The sequence below is a fragment of the Achroia grisella genome, unplaced genomic scaffold, assembly GCF_030625045.1.
Source record: "Achroia grisella isolate CSIRO2021 unplaced genomic scaffold, CSIRO_AGI_Agris_v1 utg170, whole genome shotgun sequence".
Taxonomy (NCBI): Eukaryota; Metazoa; Arthropoda; class Insecta; order Lepidoptera; family Pyralidae; genus Achroia; species Achroia grisella.
Genome location: NW_026712672.1, coordinates 551,589 through 571,278, shown reverse-complemented (window position 1 = coordinate 571,278; position 19,690 = coordinate 551,589). Strand labels below are relative to the sequence as shown.

The window sequence follows — 19,690 nt, the reverse complement described above, 5'->3', positions numbered from 1 at the left end:
GTTGTTGCGTTAAAGAATTATAAACATTCATCCATCCATCCATCCACACTCACAAACTTCCACGTTCATAATATTAGTAAGAAGTAAGATAATTATATAGTGTAGATATAGTATGGAAGTAAAGGTACCCAAGCAAACTTTATACAAAGCATATCTCTGTTAAACTTGGTAATAAAATAATAAAAATGGCCATTTAAAACTACTTCAATTAAACTTATGGAGTAAATATTGGATTTTTATCTAAACATTCTTTTGACTCGAAATTGAATTTCTTATATATTTATGTAGCCAATGCAATTTTACTTATTTAATACCAAATTTCTGCTTCTAATTACTTTCATAATGATCATAATACTATACTTACAATTCATATTACATATTCATTCACGAATTCATAATAATCCATACACTATACAATAATATAAAAAAAAACAAAAGAAACTTTTTCCCAGTATTGTCTGTATTTAATAATGATTCCATTGAAAGGAGCTTTACTCAAGGTAATGTGTAAATATCAAGCTATTAAAAATCCAATATGGCGGACACGTTGGCACGAAAATTAAGCGAAATTTTTAATGTACTTATGTAATTGCTTTTTAATTCTTATTTGTAATATGCAATGGATGTTTTATTATTTAATCTGTGCCATTGTATTTTCATTTTATTTGTGTACTTAAATCTGTTTGAAGTTCAATTTTGCAACATACTTAATAATTAACATTCTGGTTTGTCTCTCTGCTATCTAATTATAATTTTAGAACTATTATTGTTGTTTTTGGAATACAATGAAATACATTTTTTTTTATTTGTTATTTATAAAATCATAAACAAAAACCAATTTGTTAAAAAAAGTCAACTTTATCTATTAGGAAAAGTAAAGGAACTATGCCTATACAGCCCTATTTGTTTATTTATGTTCATAGTTTAATTCCTTTTATAATTATTTAACCCTTTTGGAACACGGCAAATGCATCAGCCCACTGCTATCCACGTCTGGACTGGCAAATGCATAAACTATGCCGCCATTGTAGTTTTCAAAATACTTATCAGCCTTTTCTTTTGTCCACAGATTATACACAACACACGCAACATGCCAAAGACAACGAGATAGTTCAAAATGGCGGCTCAAGATAAAGAGTGGATAGAACTATTCGGGGACTTCAACCGAACGAAAGTTCCTCCCGAGGTTGTAGATGTGCCTAAGCTGAACTACAGTGATTATGACAACCAGTCATACATACCTCTAGAGTATTCTAACTTCACAACGGACGATTACTGCTCATCAAATTATTCCCATTGGTATTTGAATGTAACGTGCGAATTCCCTATAAATTACGCCGAGCCCATGTATGGGTGAGTATCTTTTAATCAATTAATTCACAACGGTATTGTTGACTAGAAAATAGATCTTAATTTAATTAATTCTAACGAACTAGTGTATTGCATTTTCTATTAGACATCAGCGCCTGAATAGGTACCTAAGAATTCTAATACGATTATACTGTCACGCACAGAATAATAAATTGACCTTAGTTGATTAGACAATTTTGCCAAAGAATGTATGACAGTATGACTAGTAACCTTTGCCTGCTAAATCGAAAATTAAAAAAAACTACAGATGATACATAAGATATATAGAGATAGATAGATAGATGTATAGATTAACAGCATGTTCGAAAATTGAAAGAAGACTTTGATAATAATATCAATAGAGGTAAATTTATTAATTCAAATCAAATTTAACCTAATTGGACTTTGTAAAGCGTCGTCTACGTGTGCCTCTGTTTTAGCCGATAAGCAATTTATTTTTTGTTTATATCATTTATATATATTTTTTTTATTTCATTGTTTATACTAGCAAGGAATTACCGTTGAACTCCGTTCCGCCTCAGAATTGAATAATATGTCAAAGGTTTTATGAAGTTCAGTTACTCAATAAATTTCTGACAGGTACGAACAGTTTGTATGGGAAGATAAAATTGTTGTTTTTACTATTTTCCATTCAATTTCTTCATATTTTCTCACCACCTAAACCTTCCTTGGAGTTCGATAAATATATCAAAACAGAAATTAGCCAAATCGGTCCAGCCGTTCTCCAGTTTCAGCGATACTAACAAATGACATTTAATTTGTAACTAGCTGACCCCGCAAACGTTCTTTTGCCATATAAATTAAAATCACTATAAAAAATAAGTGTTGATAGTAGAAGGATGAAAATTTGGGGTTGTATATATTTTTTAATGCAAAAACCCCTAGTATTTTTTATTATTAATTACAAAAAATAATATAAAATTGTTAGGAGTAGACAAACCTCATGACTTAGGGGTGTGATAAATAGTTAGTAGCCGATTCTCAGACCTACTGAATATGCATATAAAATTTCATAAAAATCGGTCAAGCCATTTTCGGAGGAGGTAGCATTGTGACCGAGAATTGAATATATAAGAAGATATTCTGAAGTTCAATTTCAGCGTACTTACTATTCCCAAAATATTTCAATTGGTATCTAAAAATACCGGTGAAGCGCGATCTCTCTTCAGATGTCAGACTATAATATCTGTTTCTAAATCAGATTTCTCGGAAGATTTTAAGGAGAGTGCTCACAGCGAGGGTTGCGACTGACGTAAATGATAAATTGGATCTTAAAAATTAATTTAATAGGGTTACGAGGGCGGGTTGGCGTAGCACCGAGGGCTGATGGACCCCGTCATTACGTGCAAGTGTTTAATTCACTTGTAACTTATTTACATTGATGAGTTACATTTAATTGATGACCCTAGCTATGTACTGGTGCACACTGTTTCAATTTTTGATGGTCCAGATTTGATTCCCGCACAATATAAATTGTTTTACGTTTATTAATCCACATTACTAACAATCCCACTTCCTCCTGTCTCAACTATTTCAGTTCATAACCAGCTTGCTTTGTAAGCAAGTTGTTGTGATTAGGGTAAAAGGTGAGATATGGCCGTGAAATTACAGGGTACGGACGCATAGCATCATAGTAACTATGACGCCCTCTGTGGTCTACGGTCCTCATCGCCTTACTTCCGATGGTTGCGAGTTCGACTCCTCAGACATTACAAACATTTGTATTCATAAGTTTGATTATTTTTATTGCCATAGATGTGTCCTATGTATATTATGTATGTTGTCTACTACCCATAACACAACTCTAGTTAGTTTGGAACTAGATGACGCTGTACTAACAGTCATGGGTTACATTACTATTATTATAACCATGTTTCTTTCCTGTAACAGCATCAGTGCTGTTACTATTATTGTTATTCAGATAAATAATTATTGTTTCTTTCTTCCCCAGGTACATAGCCCCGTTTCTCCTAGCTACCACCACCGTTGCCAACACTCTCATCGTGGTGGTACTCTCCCGTCGCCATATGCGTACCCCGACCAATGTGGTGCTAATGGCGATGGCATTGTGCGACATGTTCACCATGCTCTTCCCGGCACCATGGCTGTTTTATATGTACACATTTGGAAACCACTACAAGCCGTTGAGTCCTGTTAGGGCGTGTCAAGCATGGAATTATATGAATGAGGTATGTATCTATTTTTGTTTAATCTTTTTTTTACGTAATTGATAACACAGACAAGGTAATAGTAGGCCGTTTTTTTTATTGGGATGATAAGGATATGGTGCACCCGTGCTAACGGTATACGCTGGCGGGGCACCAGTGGTGGATAATAGGATGAGTATGGGGTCAGGTCAGTTAGCCCATCGTGGCAAATTCATCAGGAATTTAATATTTTTTTTTTTTATACTACTATGGTGGCAATATGATGCTAAAATATACATGCTATGACGTAACTATAAGACTATCGTTGGAAAATTACTTTCGTTCAGATTTGAATTACTTATATCCAGATCTCATATAAATAAATACGTTTACAGTTTCTACTAAATAGATATATCTCATAACATAACATAATAAATAACATTCCCGTAATAAGGGAGTTTCCAATCAAAATGTAGCAGATGAATAAACAAACTCGCTCAAGACAACTGTACTAAAATTACTGGGTTTGATAGCAGAGAAGAAGTCAAGCGTAATCTGTAGTAATACTGTGCAATATTGCAATGTTCATTGCAGCGTAATTGGTATTCGCAGCTTTGATTGGCAAACGATATTATATACTTGTATAAACTCAACAGACGACTTTATACGTACCCACTCTTTTATTGTAGGGTAAACCCCATTTGGAGTCTAAGCATTGGGGCAAGCAATAGCCTTTATGGTTTTGTCAGGTGCTTAGACCTGTAGCACTGCGACCTGCATAGATCTATTGTACTCGCTCTTTTTCAAAGTTCGCTACCTATAGACCCAGTCAGTCAGTCAGTATGTCAGGGATAAGAATTGAAGGATATTAACAGAAGCGATGGTTTTTGTCTCCTTAGAATACAATACAATATATATAAACTTTTCAAAGGAGATATGTAATTAATTTATGCATGAGTAGGCAACAACCATATAGGATGTGTACTGATGTTTTCTGTTTAACATGGCGAAATATGCAGATTTGTACACGTATAATATTTTAGATTTACCTATTGGAATAAAACTAACATAAATTTGAAGTGACACCTACTACAATTACAAAATATCTCCACCCAGCTTTCGATCCCCCAGCGAATTCAAACGGGATTCGAAATTACGATGGTCTGAACCGAGGTTCGAAATCCTAGCGGTGCCCCCAGACTAAAGTCGTATCCATCAGAAATGAGTTGGCCTTCAGCCGCTCCATAAGTCCGCGGGTTTGGAATGCCATTTGCACTCACCCCCGATCGTTTGGTGAAACTGTAAAGGCCAGCTGCGGCCAACAGCATTAGTGTAGTCCGAAAAACAATACAAAGTCGTTCACACAACTACAAAAATTCTAACATTTTTCTAGTAGTTGATGAAGTCCCCCAATAATATTTTTTCTGGTTTTTCTTTCATATACAGACAGCGATCAGTTACATTTTTATTACATTTATAGAGAGGCACAGAAAATTGGATATCTGTATATTATAATTGGATAACATGTCGAGTACAAAAAGTATTATTTCCCAGTTTTTATCCGTCCTCGTGACCGGAGTAACTATTGGCTGGGATTAAATGTCGCCGTTTTATTTATTTAGTTGTTGTATAATATATTCTATTTATTGTTTAATACACCTAAAGTAGGTCTGATAATCGGCTACTATCTATTTTTCATACCCCTAAGTTATAAGGGTTGTCCACAACTAACAAACTTTTTAAAACTTTTTGGACTTTTTTTTATAATTCGGCATTAAAAAATACATACAACTCTAAAGTTTCAAACTTCTGTCCTACCCTATTTTTAAAAAGCGATTTTAATTTATATGCCAAAACAACGTTTACGGGGTCAGCTAGTTATATATAATACTAGTTGTTCCTGCGACTTTGTCTGCGTGGACTTAACTTTATTTATCTAATATAAAAGAAGTTTTCTAAAATAAAAGTAGCCTAAGTTACTCCTTATTACATCGGCTACCTGCCAATAAAAGTCCCGTCAAAATCGGCCCAGCCATTTCAGAGATTAGCCGGAACAAATAGACGGACAGACAGATAGACAAAAATTGTAAAAAATGTATTTTGGTGTATGTACCGTTTTTATATTCATATGCATTAATAAAAAACGCTTATTTCAATATTACAAACAGACAATCCAATTTTATTTATATGTATAGATATACAATATATATATTGTAGTTATATTATTAATACTATACCATATTCATTAAACAACATACGTAAAGTTTTCTCAAAAAGCAACGATGAAGAACTTATCCACGACTAGTCGTAAAGTCTATTTCACTGAAGGAAAACTCTGCAAAATGTATTTCTGAGTGCTGAGTTGGTGTAGTCTTTTGACCTTTGCTGAGTTGGTTACCTTTGTACATTACGGAGCAAAATTCTCCGCTATATTTCACCGTTCAATAGTTTCATTTCCTTTGCTTTTATAAAATCTAATATTGTATTTGTACGGTACTTTAATATTTATTCATTACTATAATACATTTTATATTTATTTGATTCTTATTTCTTTTTGCTTATATATTGATAACTTTTATATTTCAATTGAAATTCTCTATTATTTATTATTATCTATACATATAAATAAAATTGGAGTATCTGTTTGTAATATTGGAATAACCGTTTTTTACTACATTCATATGGATATAAATACGATACATACACCACAATAACATTTTTTACAAAAGTTGTCGGTCTGTTTGTTCCGGCTAATCTCTGAAATGGCTGGACCGATTTTGACGGGACTTTTTTGGCAGGTAGCTGATGTAATAAGATTAATAATAAAATCAAGTTAAATACCACGCGGACGAAGTCGCGGGAACCGCTAGTTTCAAACAAAATAGCATCGTGGCTGAATGGATTACTAATTCAACTTATACCAAAAAGATACTGAGTTCAAATCTAGCCGATATCAAAAAAATTTTACATATAAATTTATATTACTAACTAACTCTCTGGAGATAGAAACACCTATAACTTAATTCAAGTAGGCTCGCCAGTACCATGTTCGAACGTGGTACGGGCACTGGTACGTGGTAAAGACTCGAGACATATAAAGTAGATTACCCCGAGAATTTACCTATATGTGGAAGTGGAATATGAAATAGACATATGTGTGTAGCATAGAAATGGCAAAGCACATTCACCATAACGCTGACAATTGACGACGCCTCTGCCTGCCCCATCTGGTATATCAGTCGTGAAAGTTTTTGTGAAAGGACTTTGTTTAGTAGAGGACGTCTTCCGGTCTGAAATAATGAGGAATTATGATTTCACACAATATATCGCAAAATTTCAATCAACTTATACCTATGTGTATAAACTAGAGATGAAACGGATATGCGATAACTATCCTGTATCCGGCCTATCCGGCCTATCCGGCGGCCTTAATACTATCCGGCCGAATTCCGAATAACTACTATTATCCAAATTAAAAAAAAATCTGGGTAAAAAACATATTTTTTAGTAATTATTTGCTTTATTTAGTCTTAGTATTACTTCATAAATAAAATTAGTTTTAAAATTTTAATCATTCAATAGTAAATGACTGTTATAGAAAGAAAATGAATTTATTAGTTAGACAAATTCCGCCGGATATCCGGCTATTCAGTCACATGGTTAGCCGAATATCCGGTATCCGGTCAAACTGCTATAATCTGAGGGCACCGCTAGGAGTTCGTTATCTCTGGTATTTGAAAACTCGAAATAATTTTCAAATACAGATTATGAACTATTTCTACGAATAATTTATAATCAATTAATATTACACCTACGTACGTTCAAATATAGTATCCCCGGAGGCCTACAATACGTATTCAAATTTATATGTTTATGTACATGTATCTACTAAAATAATGCCTGAAGACATATGAGCTTATCATATTAAACAGGATCAGTCGTAAGGGACTAATTAAGGTAAATGTCGGTTATACTATAATATTAATTATTAATAATAACCCTGAACAATTCACACAGCGCCATCTAGTCTCAAACTAAGCAGAGCTATTATGGGTACTTGACAACTGGTATAAATATTTAGATAAATCTTTTTTGTAAATAAATACATAATATATATAGATGTACCATGTCAGGTTGACCTCCACGCGGTTCCTCCCGGAAACCATCGTGATGAATTCCTGGTGAATTTGTCACGATGTGCTAACTGACCTGACCTCATGCTCATCTTATCATACTTCACTGGTGCCCCGCCAGCGTAAACCATTAGCGCAGTCGGGTGCACCATTCCATTGTCATCCACTAAAATATATATATATATATATATATATATAGAAAACACCCAGACCAAAACAAACAATCATACTCGTGAATACAAATATTTGTACCATATATATAACTATATTATATACATATATAAACAACCTTCATGGTGATGATGATATGATGATTATTAGTTTATACTATTATTACCTATATAAATCATTGCTTTGTAGACAATATATAATACCTGTAGAGTACTACCATTTAAAAAAACACTTGACTTTAAAAAGTTGATGTCCAATAATAGTATTATTGAATTTGAATTTGGAACATTAAATTTTAAAGTGACTTAGGAAAAATCAATGAACACAATGAACATCGTGCACTATTTTATGAATTGGTTTTAAAAGACAATGGATTATTCATTTTTAAATAGATAAAGGCCAGTACAGTATTATTGAATTTGAATTTGGAACATAAAATATTAAACTGACTAATATAATAAAAGAAAAGGAAATATTTATTTGACAAATATCACGAACAATTTATGTTATATAAACATTACCAGTATTGAATTTTATTTATTTTTATTTTTATACAGTTTATTTACTATGGTAAGGTATAAACGTATTAGTTAAAGATCTTTTCGTGTCATCGTATATTTCTTTTCATTCGCTTGTTGTGTGCACACAGGTCAGTAGAAATAGTCCGCACATTGTGTATTTTCTCGAGCATCGAACAATACCTAGCACAATTTCCTTTACAAGAGGATTTTATAGGAAATAGAGCACAAAGGTGCTAGTCTTTGTGATTTAAGAACTATTGTATCCAGTTATCATTCGACACAATCGTTTTATATTTCTTGAAAACATTGATTTTATATTTCTTGTTGTTTGTAACAAAAAATATAAAAGTCAAAGTTCAATTTTCATGATATGATTTAGTTGATAAACGCGGATTATATATATATATATATATAATCCGCATAGAATAATAATAACTCTGGACAAATCATACAGTGCCATCTAGTTCATAAGCAAAGCAGAGCTTGTGTTATAGGGACTACACAACTTATATGAATACTAAATTACTTTTAGTAATCATGTATTTACATAATATACATAAAAACACCCAGACTCATAAATACAAATGTTTGCACCGTGCGAGGAATCAAACCCCCGATCCTCGGCAGTAGGGCGGTGTGCAAAAACGCTAAAATATTGTGACTGTACAAAAATTAATGTCTAATTATAGTTAACAATTGTGATCATTTATTTTGTAAGTACATACATAATTTACATAGATTACACATTGTGAAGTCTTGCGTAATAAAACTCATGAGTGGTCACAGTCGTCACATGATCACGGAAAATCTATGGTACTGTTACCGCTCAAGTGGACATTCTTAAAGAAAATAAATAATTTGTCCTCATATTAAGTTAAGCCTGGGTGGATAGCCCTGAACATATGTTAAATGACTTAATGGGGGATTCCAAATAAAGGATTAAGCCCCTTCTGAGGATAAGCAGAACGAAAGTGTATGTTTCGTAACTTGCTTTAAAAAATTCGTTTGTAACCCCTTCAAAGGGAAAGCGAGGTTTACCGTTGCGGGCCTTGGTCATTACAGTTTCATAAAAAAGAAAAGGCTCCATACTCTTATGGTAATATGTTATTCTTTCAGGTGATTCCGGCAATGTTTCACACGGCGAGCATCTGGCTGACACTGGCACTGGCTGTCCAGAGGTATATATATGTGTGCCACGCGCCCGTCGCCAGAACCTGGTAAGTTTCTCTTTATGTAACTGACAAGCCAAACAGCTGACATACTTACGTATAATTTAACTTAATTAAACTTCAATAATAGAAACATTCTTTATTCAAATAATCTTTAACAAATGATATATAATATTAAATAAATTATAAATAATATATTATTATTATAAGTGATATTAAATAATAATATAAAATCTTAATAAAAGTCACATATTTCGATTCTACCACTCATTCGCAGACTCATCATAAAAAGAACCAGTACAAACGTTTGGTATGTTATTCGGTTTGTTGTATATAGATAGATAACACACACATAATAACGTGATATCATGTGAAATGATTATACTGGTTCTAACACGAATAATTTTATGGTAAATATAGGTATTTACCTCTCTCGATTTTTCGATTAGGTTGCACTAGTACTAGTCAAGAGCTGACCCAGTCAGGCACCACGGCTTTGACTATATTAATAATCAGTTTTTTACCACTCCATATTTAAAAGAAAAAACAAGTAAGTCAAGCTATATCCTAAACACCTATATAAAGGCATGAAAATGGTTTTCAGTATGTTTAAATTTGAAAAATAATAGTCGGTACACAATAACATTGTTGAAAAGAACTGAATAAATATTTTTTTCTTTCTTTCTTTCATGTTATAGCATTCTTATAAAAATTCCTATAATATATTCAGTTTTGAGTAAAGGTTAGTTTTATACGACACCGTTAGGGAAACCATTACCATTCTTTACGGACGTGGATAATGACCTACTCGTAGAGATAAACGCAGGTAGGATGGCAACAGTAATGATTTTAGGAAACCACAAATACTTGTAACGCCGTATACTATAGGAAGTTTGAAGGTTTACCTGCATTAAGATTGTGGAATCGTTTTCTGGGAAGAGAGAAATATGGTTTTTCTCTCTTTTGTAAGGCAAATAAAATGGTGTAAATTAATGCATATAAGATTGTTAGAAATAGTAAGCCCCATTGTTAATAATTTACCATGTTAGGTCGACCTCTATGCGGTCCTCTTGGAAACCATCGAGGTTAAATCCTGGTAAATGGGCAAATCTTTATGATGAGCGAACTGGCATAAGAGGAAACGCCACTTCACATCCTATGGTTGTAGCCCACTCATGCATAAAAGAAATATCTGCTATGGAAAGTTTACACTATTTCCCGAGGAGATAAAAACTATCGCTCCTAAGAATATCCTTCAATTCTTGTCCCTGACGGGTCTAGGCAGCTAACTTTGAAAAAGGGCAATAGATCTATGTAGGTCGTAGTGCTACAGGTGCTACAAACATCTAACAATAGCCCAAACAACCCAATAAAACAAAAACTGACCTATACTCATCTTATTCTTCACTGGTGCCCCGCCAGCGTATACCGTTAGCCATTCCATTATCATATAAGGTCTAACATTTTATAAGTAGATACGTGAGAGAAATTCATGAAAATGATTTCATCTTAGTTGTTTCGACTTTGTCCGAAGACCTTCAGGCTGAGTACGCATCCCTTAGAGCGTCTTGCCCCGCACTAATTGAAACGAAATGTCGAGAAATAAGATAACACTTAAGAAAGAACTTACTAAGTTAATTAAATTTTAAAATACATATCATACAAAATAGTGGCTGCAGTGACAAACTTACTTGTATTCCATACAAAAATTACTCTTTATTTATCAAGATCTTAACAAAAGAAACGCCTTCTGAATCATGTCCATTACTATAAAAACCGTTTCTATGCATGTTACATAGGAAAATCGTTACATAATTATCCTAAGTCTGGTATCTCGCACTGCAAACTAAAAATTGCATATCGGTACTACTATTACTCTAGTTACTCGCCCTGGTGTACATAAACACCCGGCCGAAGCCGGGGCAAGAGTGATTCAATAGCAAGCAAGCCGGGGGGAAGAGTTTATATGTATTATACATATAAACCTTGCTATTGAATCACTCTATCTATTAAAAAACCACTTCAATATCCGTTACGTAGTTTTAAAGATTTAAGCATACATAGGGACGGACAGACAGCGACAGCGACTTTATTTTATACTATGTAATGATACAACAACAATATAGTCACAATGCTCTCTTGATTAAAATGTAATGTATATGGATTTATAAATATATGTGTATTTATTATGATTATTGTATATAAAACTTACTATGGTGTAATTGTTATTCGCAACTTAGGTTATTTTAAGAGAGATAATCTATGCCATAACTTATTCTACCTTCACGTTAAATTTCATAAAAATACGTTCACTTGTTCAGTAGTTACAAGGTCACAGACACACGTTCACATTTATAATACTGGTATGGATACAATCGATTCATCTATAACGCAGAAACAATTACAATAATAATATAAAGTTGATACTATAATACGAAAACCGTGGCAAATTACAAAATTCCAAATCCACAGTTATCCCTAACTAGAATTGAACCTGGAATCTCATTTGCGCAGCAATGTGATTAGCCCACTCAACTACGGTGCTCGTCAAATAAATTTAATGCTCGAGATAACGTCGGTCCCGTTCAAATATTAGCCGAGCCGGGGACGGAACCCGCACCTTGGCACTGTTTAATTAGCTGCCCGCGAAAACCCCACTTTCGACAGGAGTGACATCTGACAAATACATAGGCCAGGGGACACGGTGCACTTTACTAATATATATTTTTTATAATTTTTATAACTTTTAACTCCGACTAAGGCGACCGATTCATGGACGCCTCTCATATGTGATTTGCATATCCCAAGTTAGTTTTAAAAGTTCACGCTATTATTTAATTATATATTTATATTGATAGCCTTGATGGTCTAGCGGTTTACCGCCATACATCCGATGGTTGCTGGTTCAATTCCTCGCACGGTACAATCATTTTTATTCATGACTGTGATTGTTTGTATCTGTCTGGGTATTTTCTATGTACATTACATATTTTATAACCGTTATTTAGCACCTATAACGTTAGTATTTATATTGGTTTAAGCAATGTTTGCATTACAACTGATTTATATATCTCAATAGAAGCCTTCAAGTTCTATAATAATAGTTTTATATGAATATCCACTGCAGATACCATATAATTTAGTATTCATAATAGGTAACAGTAAACAAGAATATCTCTGGGACTATAATTAGAGGCACAGATTACTAATTCGATCCGAAAGGATGAGGTGATCTGAACAGTAATCGCTTTGAAGGTTTTTGTCCCTTCCGTTCGCGCTTAGCTATATCTTTATTGATTGCATAGTCTTAGAACATACTATCTATACATCATAAAATTGTGACAATGCGAAAACCATCTGTTTATGTGTTATGTTTCCACGTAAAAACGGCTGTAGATATTAGAAGAATGAATCTTGATCAGTAGTATTTTTTTTCCAAGGTCAGATTTATTTTTGCCTAGTATTCTGTGTTAGCAATACATTTTCTTAAACTCTACAATTCTACAATTTCTCCAAACATTACTCCAACATTTCTCCAAACCTACTGAAATGGAACATAGCAAGAGATGAATCCATTTGTTGATGGCCTTTTTCGTCATCAGTGAGAGTTAATTAAGACCTCTGATATACAGTCGATTAGTCGTTAGGTTATCCAATTACGATTAACAAACGGGAAGACTCCGATTGACTCATTTGATTTCTCCGCCCTACACTCTTTTTCCCTACGACGTTTCGTAGCCGCATTCAGTGAAAAAGTGTAAATTCTGAGCGATCATTATAAATTTAGGCTGCTGATATACAATCGGTACATCAACAGCCTAAATTGGTACATAAATAGATGTATATCTATGGTAAGAGCTCACGTCTTACATTGAAAGCTGAAATGGTTTACGACATCTATAAAAATATCGCCAAATAAAGTGCCACGGCCGTGTTTATTGCTGTTCCGTTTTACGAGTATTAGTGCGAATTGTGCCTAGCACGCCGTCCTGCCCACATGAAAGCGTTAATTTGCCCCGTGACACAAAAAGGAACAATAAAATTGCATATACATAGAGTTTTGGTCGCCGTATTAAATATAAAACGGGTCCAAAGCGTGCGGAACTCGTACCATTTTCGTACGAGTAATGCATTTGTATTATTACATTCATATACTCGTTTTATGTCATTTCAATAAAGTTTATTAATATTTTTAAGCAACTGAAGTCATAAACCAAGAATACAGCATATTTACGACCTCGGTGGCCTAGCACTTTAACAGATCGCTTTACTTCCGATAATCGCGGGTTCGATTCCCCGCACGGTGCTAACATTTGCATTCATGAGTATGATTGTTTGTATCGGTCTGGGAATTCATAAAAAAAAAATCTAATAATTATTTATATTAGTTGTCTAGTACCCATAACACAAGGTCTGCTTATAGTGGGTCTAAGACGCTGTGTTAATTCAAGTCCAATGTTGTTTATTTATTCAAAATAAAGATTAAGGAATTATTTATGGTCAATAATTATTATACTGTAGAAGAATTCTTATCAAACTTACTGTAAGGGCTAAGCGGATGTCACAGCGGAGTTCATGTCAAATTTTGTTAAGATCCATGTAAAAATCATCATGTGGTGCCCCGTGGAAATCATTGCGGTTAATACCTGATTAATTAGCCACGTTGGGCTAACTAATTTCATGCATACCCTATCATCCTTCACTGGTGCTCCGCCAGCATATAACGTTAAGTCCAAAAGCTATTGCATCCTTTAGAAAAAGAAAACATATGTACAACGTTAGCTTAAAAAGCTATTGCATCCTTTAGAAAAATAAAACTTATAGAAATCTTATACTATCATTTTCAACATAAATCAAGCCCAATTTGAAGTTGTCCGTGATCCATAAAAATTATGATATAATATTACCCAAGTCTATTGAAAGTTCCAAATCGATAGCATTAGTTTCTGAAAAATATGGCACTGTAACAGCTGGACGGACATATAAATTTGCACCAGAAGGTTCATATTTTACATTTTTGATTGCGATTCCTAAAACAGTTCATTATTCATATTTATGATACCATAACCTTGTCGGTTTATACACCGGTCGTTTAAGAGACTTGTAACTTGAGTTGCTCAATTAACAAAATTATTCTCTTAGCTTACATTCCAACAATGTACTAAAAGCATAAAAGCGAATATGTCTTCTTCAAGTTTTTAACATTATAGAGAAATGGTTCCCAACAAGGATTTACGATAAATGGAGTTCGAAAATACTGGGTCTTCAAATATCACAAAGTCGCAGTGTCAGGTTCTTCGTTAGAACGACGAAAATATTTTTTATTTTTTTACTATAGATTGGGACTAAGACTTCATAAAATCATAAGATATAGATTAAATAATGCACAGTAGCAAAACAATGAAAAATATCGTCTTATGTCTTTAAACTCCAATTACTAGGAGTACATAAGCTAATGAAAGTAGTCCAACTATAAATTCGTGTGACGTACGGATGCCCACTCAAGCTGTAGTGCTTTTTTAATTTACTACTTCTCTTTGCCTGATACACTTCTATATAGATGCAAAATTGCGTAATCAAATGCGTGAAATCAGTTGTTCCAAGCTTTACTATGTACCAGGTTCACATAAATCCCAAGTAGTGCGAATAAAAGGGTAATAAATAGATTTATTGGATAAAATTGCTTCTGACAATGCTGAATTATACCAAATCTGTATAAACATTTGAAGTTTCTCCGTAATATGTAATGTGTTATGTGTTTTAATTCGCAAAAATGAGTATACAAATAGGTACATGTAAAAGGCATAAGCAATCCGTACACGTAGTATATATATCCCATTCATAAATATTTGAAATGAGCAATAAGTTAATGCTATCCCTCTTTATCGTACTGGTTTAAAGTGAGATAGTCTGATCTCACTCACTCTTGATGCCTTTCTACTTCCTCCAACTTCTAAGTTGTAGTAGACCTACAACATAGAACAATTAGACCTTACAGTCTAAGTTTTTTGTTGATTGTTAAAAATTTGAATTTTAATACCATACCATTTGAATTTTAATAAATATATATATATATATATATATATAAATAATTGCCTCCAGTTTATTTGAAGTCTCATTTTGTCAAATTAAAGTTTGGTTTTTTAAAACAACTCTTGAAATTATTATATTCAATATTTTAACTGAAAAATTACCAATAAAGATTGCTGCTAGTAATAAATTTAACATTTCGAAACACTCACCGCAAAGCTATTAAAAAGTCATTACATTTTATTACCCTCGTTATATTTTTAATCTGTGTTTGGTAAAAAGGTCTGTGGTTTCTTTTTAAGGGGGATATTCCATTAGCAAATATATTGGATCAAAACTACATATATTTGTCAATTTATTATCCTTTTTTTATTATAAAGTCTAGATAACGTAGTTTAAATTGATTTTCTATTGTAGCCAGTATTTAATAAAGGTTGCAAAATGCTGAAAAAACCTAAAATTGGGTTATGTAATATCCTTGCAGCAGTTTTATGCCTAATATTGCATTTTTTGTTTTCAGCCAAATTTATTTAGATTTTAACTAACTGCTTAATGCGGGTTCGTTCTCGCGTACCCATTTTCATTGTCATAAATATTACCATTAATTATTTCAAAACTGATTTTACTTATACTTGAAAATTACTACAGCAACAGCTGACCGAATTGAATGTGAATTTCACTGATGTAATAAGTAAAAATCTTTCAGAATTTTCCAATCTCTTACCAAGGTACTTTCACTATCTGATGAGGGCTCCCCATAAAAGAAAAACAATTTGAAAATTTTTTAGCGGCTGAAATAGATGAGACTGAGGACGCATACGATTTTTAACAATATGACGTTAGATGTATCGTATCATTATAATAATTTATATAAACTTTATTTATTTTTTATACAATAGGCGTGCTTAATGCTATTAGCATTCTCTATAAGCCAACCTTAGGGAGTGCTGAAATCCTCGAAGACGGTAATTTTTTTTTTATGTAGTATAATGGAATAGTGCACCCGCCTGCGCTAATGGTTTACAGTGGTGGGACACCAGAGTCTCGGCTAATGTCAATTTACCACGATGATTTCCAAGGGGAATCGCGTGGTGGTCAACTTGACATGGTACATGGTACAATGGAGTTATTAGTACCATATTACTAAAAATGCCAGGTAGTTTAGTTTATTAAATAAAATCTTACTAATATTATTAATGCTAAAGTTTGTGAGTATGGATGGATGTTTGTTACTCCTTCCCGTAAAAACTGATTTTGATGAAACTTTACAATAATATAGCTTATACATCAGAACAACACACAGGTTATAACTATCAGGCAAGGAAAACCGCGGATACAGCTAGTTATATAATAATTTGTTTCCCATCAGGTGCACAATGCCGCGAGTGATGAAATGCCTGATCTACATCGGTATAGCAGCGTTTCTCCATCAGTTGCCCAGATTCTTCGATCGGCAGTACATACCACATGTAACGGTGTGGCGTGGACACCTGGAGGAAGTCTGCAGGGTAAGAATAAAAATTTAAAAAAATCATAATTCATTCATGAAGGTCTATTACAGTGATATGTCAAATCTACTGGCAATTCGGAATGATTTCGAAATGAGAAGAAACAAGAAACTCAGTTCGTATTTTTTTCAAATAAATGTTGTACCTACATGTTTACAGATACATAATTATTCATTTTATATTCAAATTTGGGAGAATAGAGTGACCATCAGCATATATTGTTTCAAAAGCAAAAAGTCTAATCAGTGTTCGTAATCTGAACAGACCTGTCTTATCCCAACTGACTAACTGATCGATCAATATACATTCTAAACAGCCGATAATAATATAGCCTAATAAAAAAATATGCATTTTTAATAACAAAAATATAGTAGGTATATTTTGCGTATATCTTTTATCTATTTTATACTCGTAGGTATACCCTTACGACAGAGCTAAAGTCTCTTGATAAATGAAATCACAATATCTTAAATAATATATTTTGTAATAGCAGTAATAAAAAACAAAATGTAAGAAAAATAAAATTATTATGTAAGAAAAATAATAACGAAATAAGCAATATAAAAAGAACAATATATTAACTGGAGCAACTGCCAGAACCATTATGACAACTATTTTAAAAGAGGTAGTCAGAGATATAATCGTGGGTCGCACATTTCCATTAGCAGCTTAGTGATTTAGTATCCGTAGTACTTAGAGGTAAAGATCTTAGGTTGAAATCTCGTCGATACTAAAAAACTTTTAGTGTTTATTTATTATACATGTTAGACTAACTCTCCTATGATATAACACTGATAACAAACACTGATACAAGAGTCGCTGCTGCTACGTTGTATTTATATATACTGGGCGAAATGTGGTTATGTCAAATGTTGCATTACCACGTCGATAATTAGATAGATAGATAAGAATTTTAATTTTGTTTATTTGTCGCATAAAAATTCTTATCTAACACACATATAAGTTTAACTATAAGTAGTATACATTACAGAATATTTAGAACAATACAATATAGATAAACAAGCATGTACAAAATGGCTCATAGCTCAGTGTGGAGAATCACTCAAGGAGCACTCAAAATACTGATTTTAAATTACGTCCAGCAAGATATTCATCTTCAAAGATTCAAGAAAAAATATATCTAAATAATATCAAATTTTTATTATATTATAAATAAAGCCATTTCCATTATCTGTTCGCTTAGATCTTTTTAACTACGCAACGGATTTCACTGCAATTTATAGCAATAGATAGAGTGATTCAAGAGGAAGATTGATATATATAATACATGTACACCCGTGCGAAACTGTAGCGGGTAGTTAGTAAACAAATTAACAATGCCTTTGACTAACAAAATCTAGGATAATAATTGTGACGGTACTAAAATGTAATATTAAAATACAGAAGTCTTTCAAAATTAAACCTTAAACTCTTGCAATTCAAATCTCAAACTCTCAAAAGGGGAAACTCTTACAGAATCTACTCTAAATGAAATATTTCACAAGGTAATTGTATGCAGTGGGTTAATGCAGCGTCGGTGTAGACTTGCCCGCGAAAATTTAATATTCCCTCTACTTGACTTTCATAAGTTCGCGGCCGTTACTTGATTCTATGAATAAGTAAACAAAATGTTATTTCATTAAGTCCGCGAAGCAGGGAAGCGGACGAATTTAATAGAAAAACAGAAGGAAGTCACAAGTCCATGAATGAAATAACGGTGTCATCAAAATTTACAAGATATTTTTTAAACGTATTTGAATTAAACTTTTTACTATTCAGACTACTGTGATAAATTTGATTGACGGTCTCGATTGTCTATACATATTTAGCACACTGCTTTTACGCTTGACGGTCGCGGGTTCGATTCCTCGCACGATTCAAATATTTGTACTCTTAAGTATGCTTGTCTGTATTAGTATGAGTGTGTTCTATGTATATTATATATTATTATAATGCGTTTTTTTAATAGAATGCTGACGATTATCGATTATATTGTTAAGTTACAATTTATTAGTTTTCTTTTAATTCAAGGCAAACAATTTTTTTTTATAATTATTTATTGGTTACTTCTTTTTCAGATGGAAATGTCACCGTGGGTTCAAACACTATCAATGGACGCGTACTTCATCACATACTTTGGTTTTCGAGTTCTATTCGTTCACTTAATACCCTGCACCTCTCTAGTAGTCCTCAACGTCCTCCTCTTCAGGGCGATGAGAACAGCCCAAATAAACAGACAGAAACTATTCAAAGAAAACCGTAAGTCTGAATGCAAAAAGCTGAGAGATTCAAACTGCACGACGTTAATGCTTATAGTGGTAGTTACGGTTTTCCTCCTGGTAGAAATACCGGTCGCGGTTGTAACTATATTACACATAATATCGAGTACGATAGTCGAAATATTAGACTACCATATCGCCAATATACTAATATTAATTACCAATTTCTTCATAATAGTGTCTTACCCAATTAATTTTGCGATTTATTGCGGCATGTCGAGGCAGTTTCGCGAGACATTCAAAGAGCTATTCATTAGAGGCGCCGTCACTAGTCGGAAAAATGGCGGCTCCAGTAGATATTCATTAGTAAATGGACCTAGGACCTGCACAAACGAAACTGTACTCTAGGTTATGTTTTGTA

The 19,690-nt window shown here is 33.1% G+C and overlaps 1 protein-coding gene across 1 annotated transcript in view; it reads left to right on the top strand.

The window, feature by feature from the left end:
- Nucleotides 1–19,690, top strand: part of LOC131841448 (sex peptide receptor) — a 124,607-nt gene extending 104,917 nt beyond the window's left edge. The window contains exons 3-7 of the mRNA XM_059189769.1: nt 1,070–1,353; nt 3,323–3,560; nt 9,460–9,560; nt 16,912–17,050; nt 19,129–19,690. Of these exons, the coding sequence (XP_059045752.1) occupies nt 1,118–1,353; nt 3,323–3,560; nt 9,460–9,560; nt 16,912–17,050; nt 19,129–19,677 (1,263 nt within the window). The 5' untranslated portion in view covers nt 1,070–1,117 and the 3' untranslated portion in view covers nt 19,678–19,690. The remainder of the gene's footprint in view (nt 1–1,069; nt 1,354–3,322; nt 3,561–9,459; nt 9,561–16,911; nt 17,051–19,128) is intronic.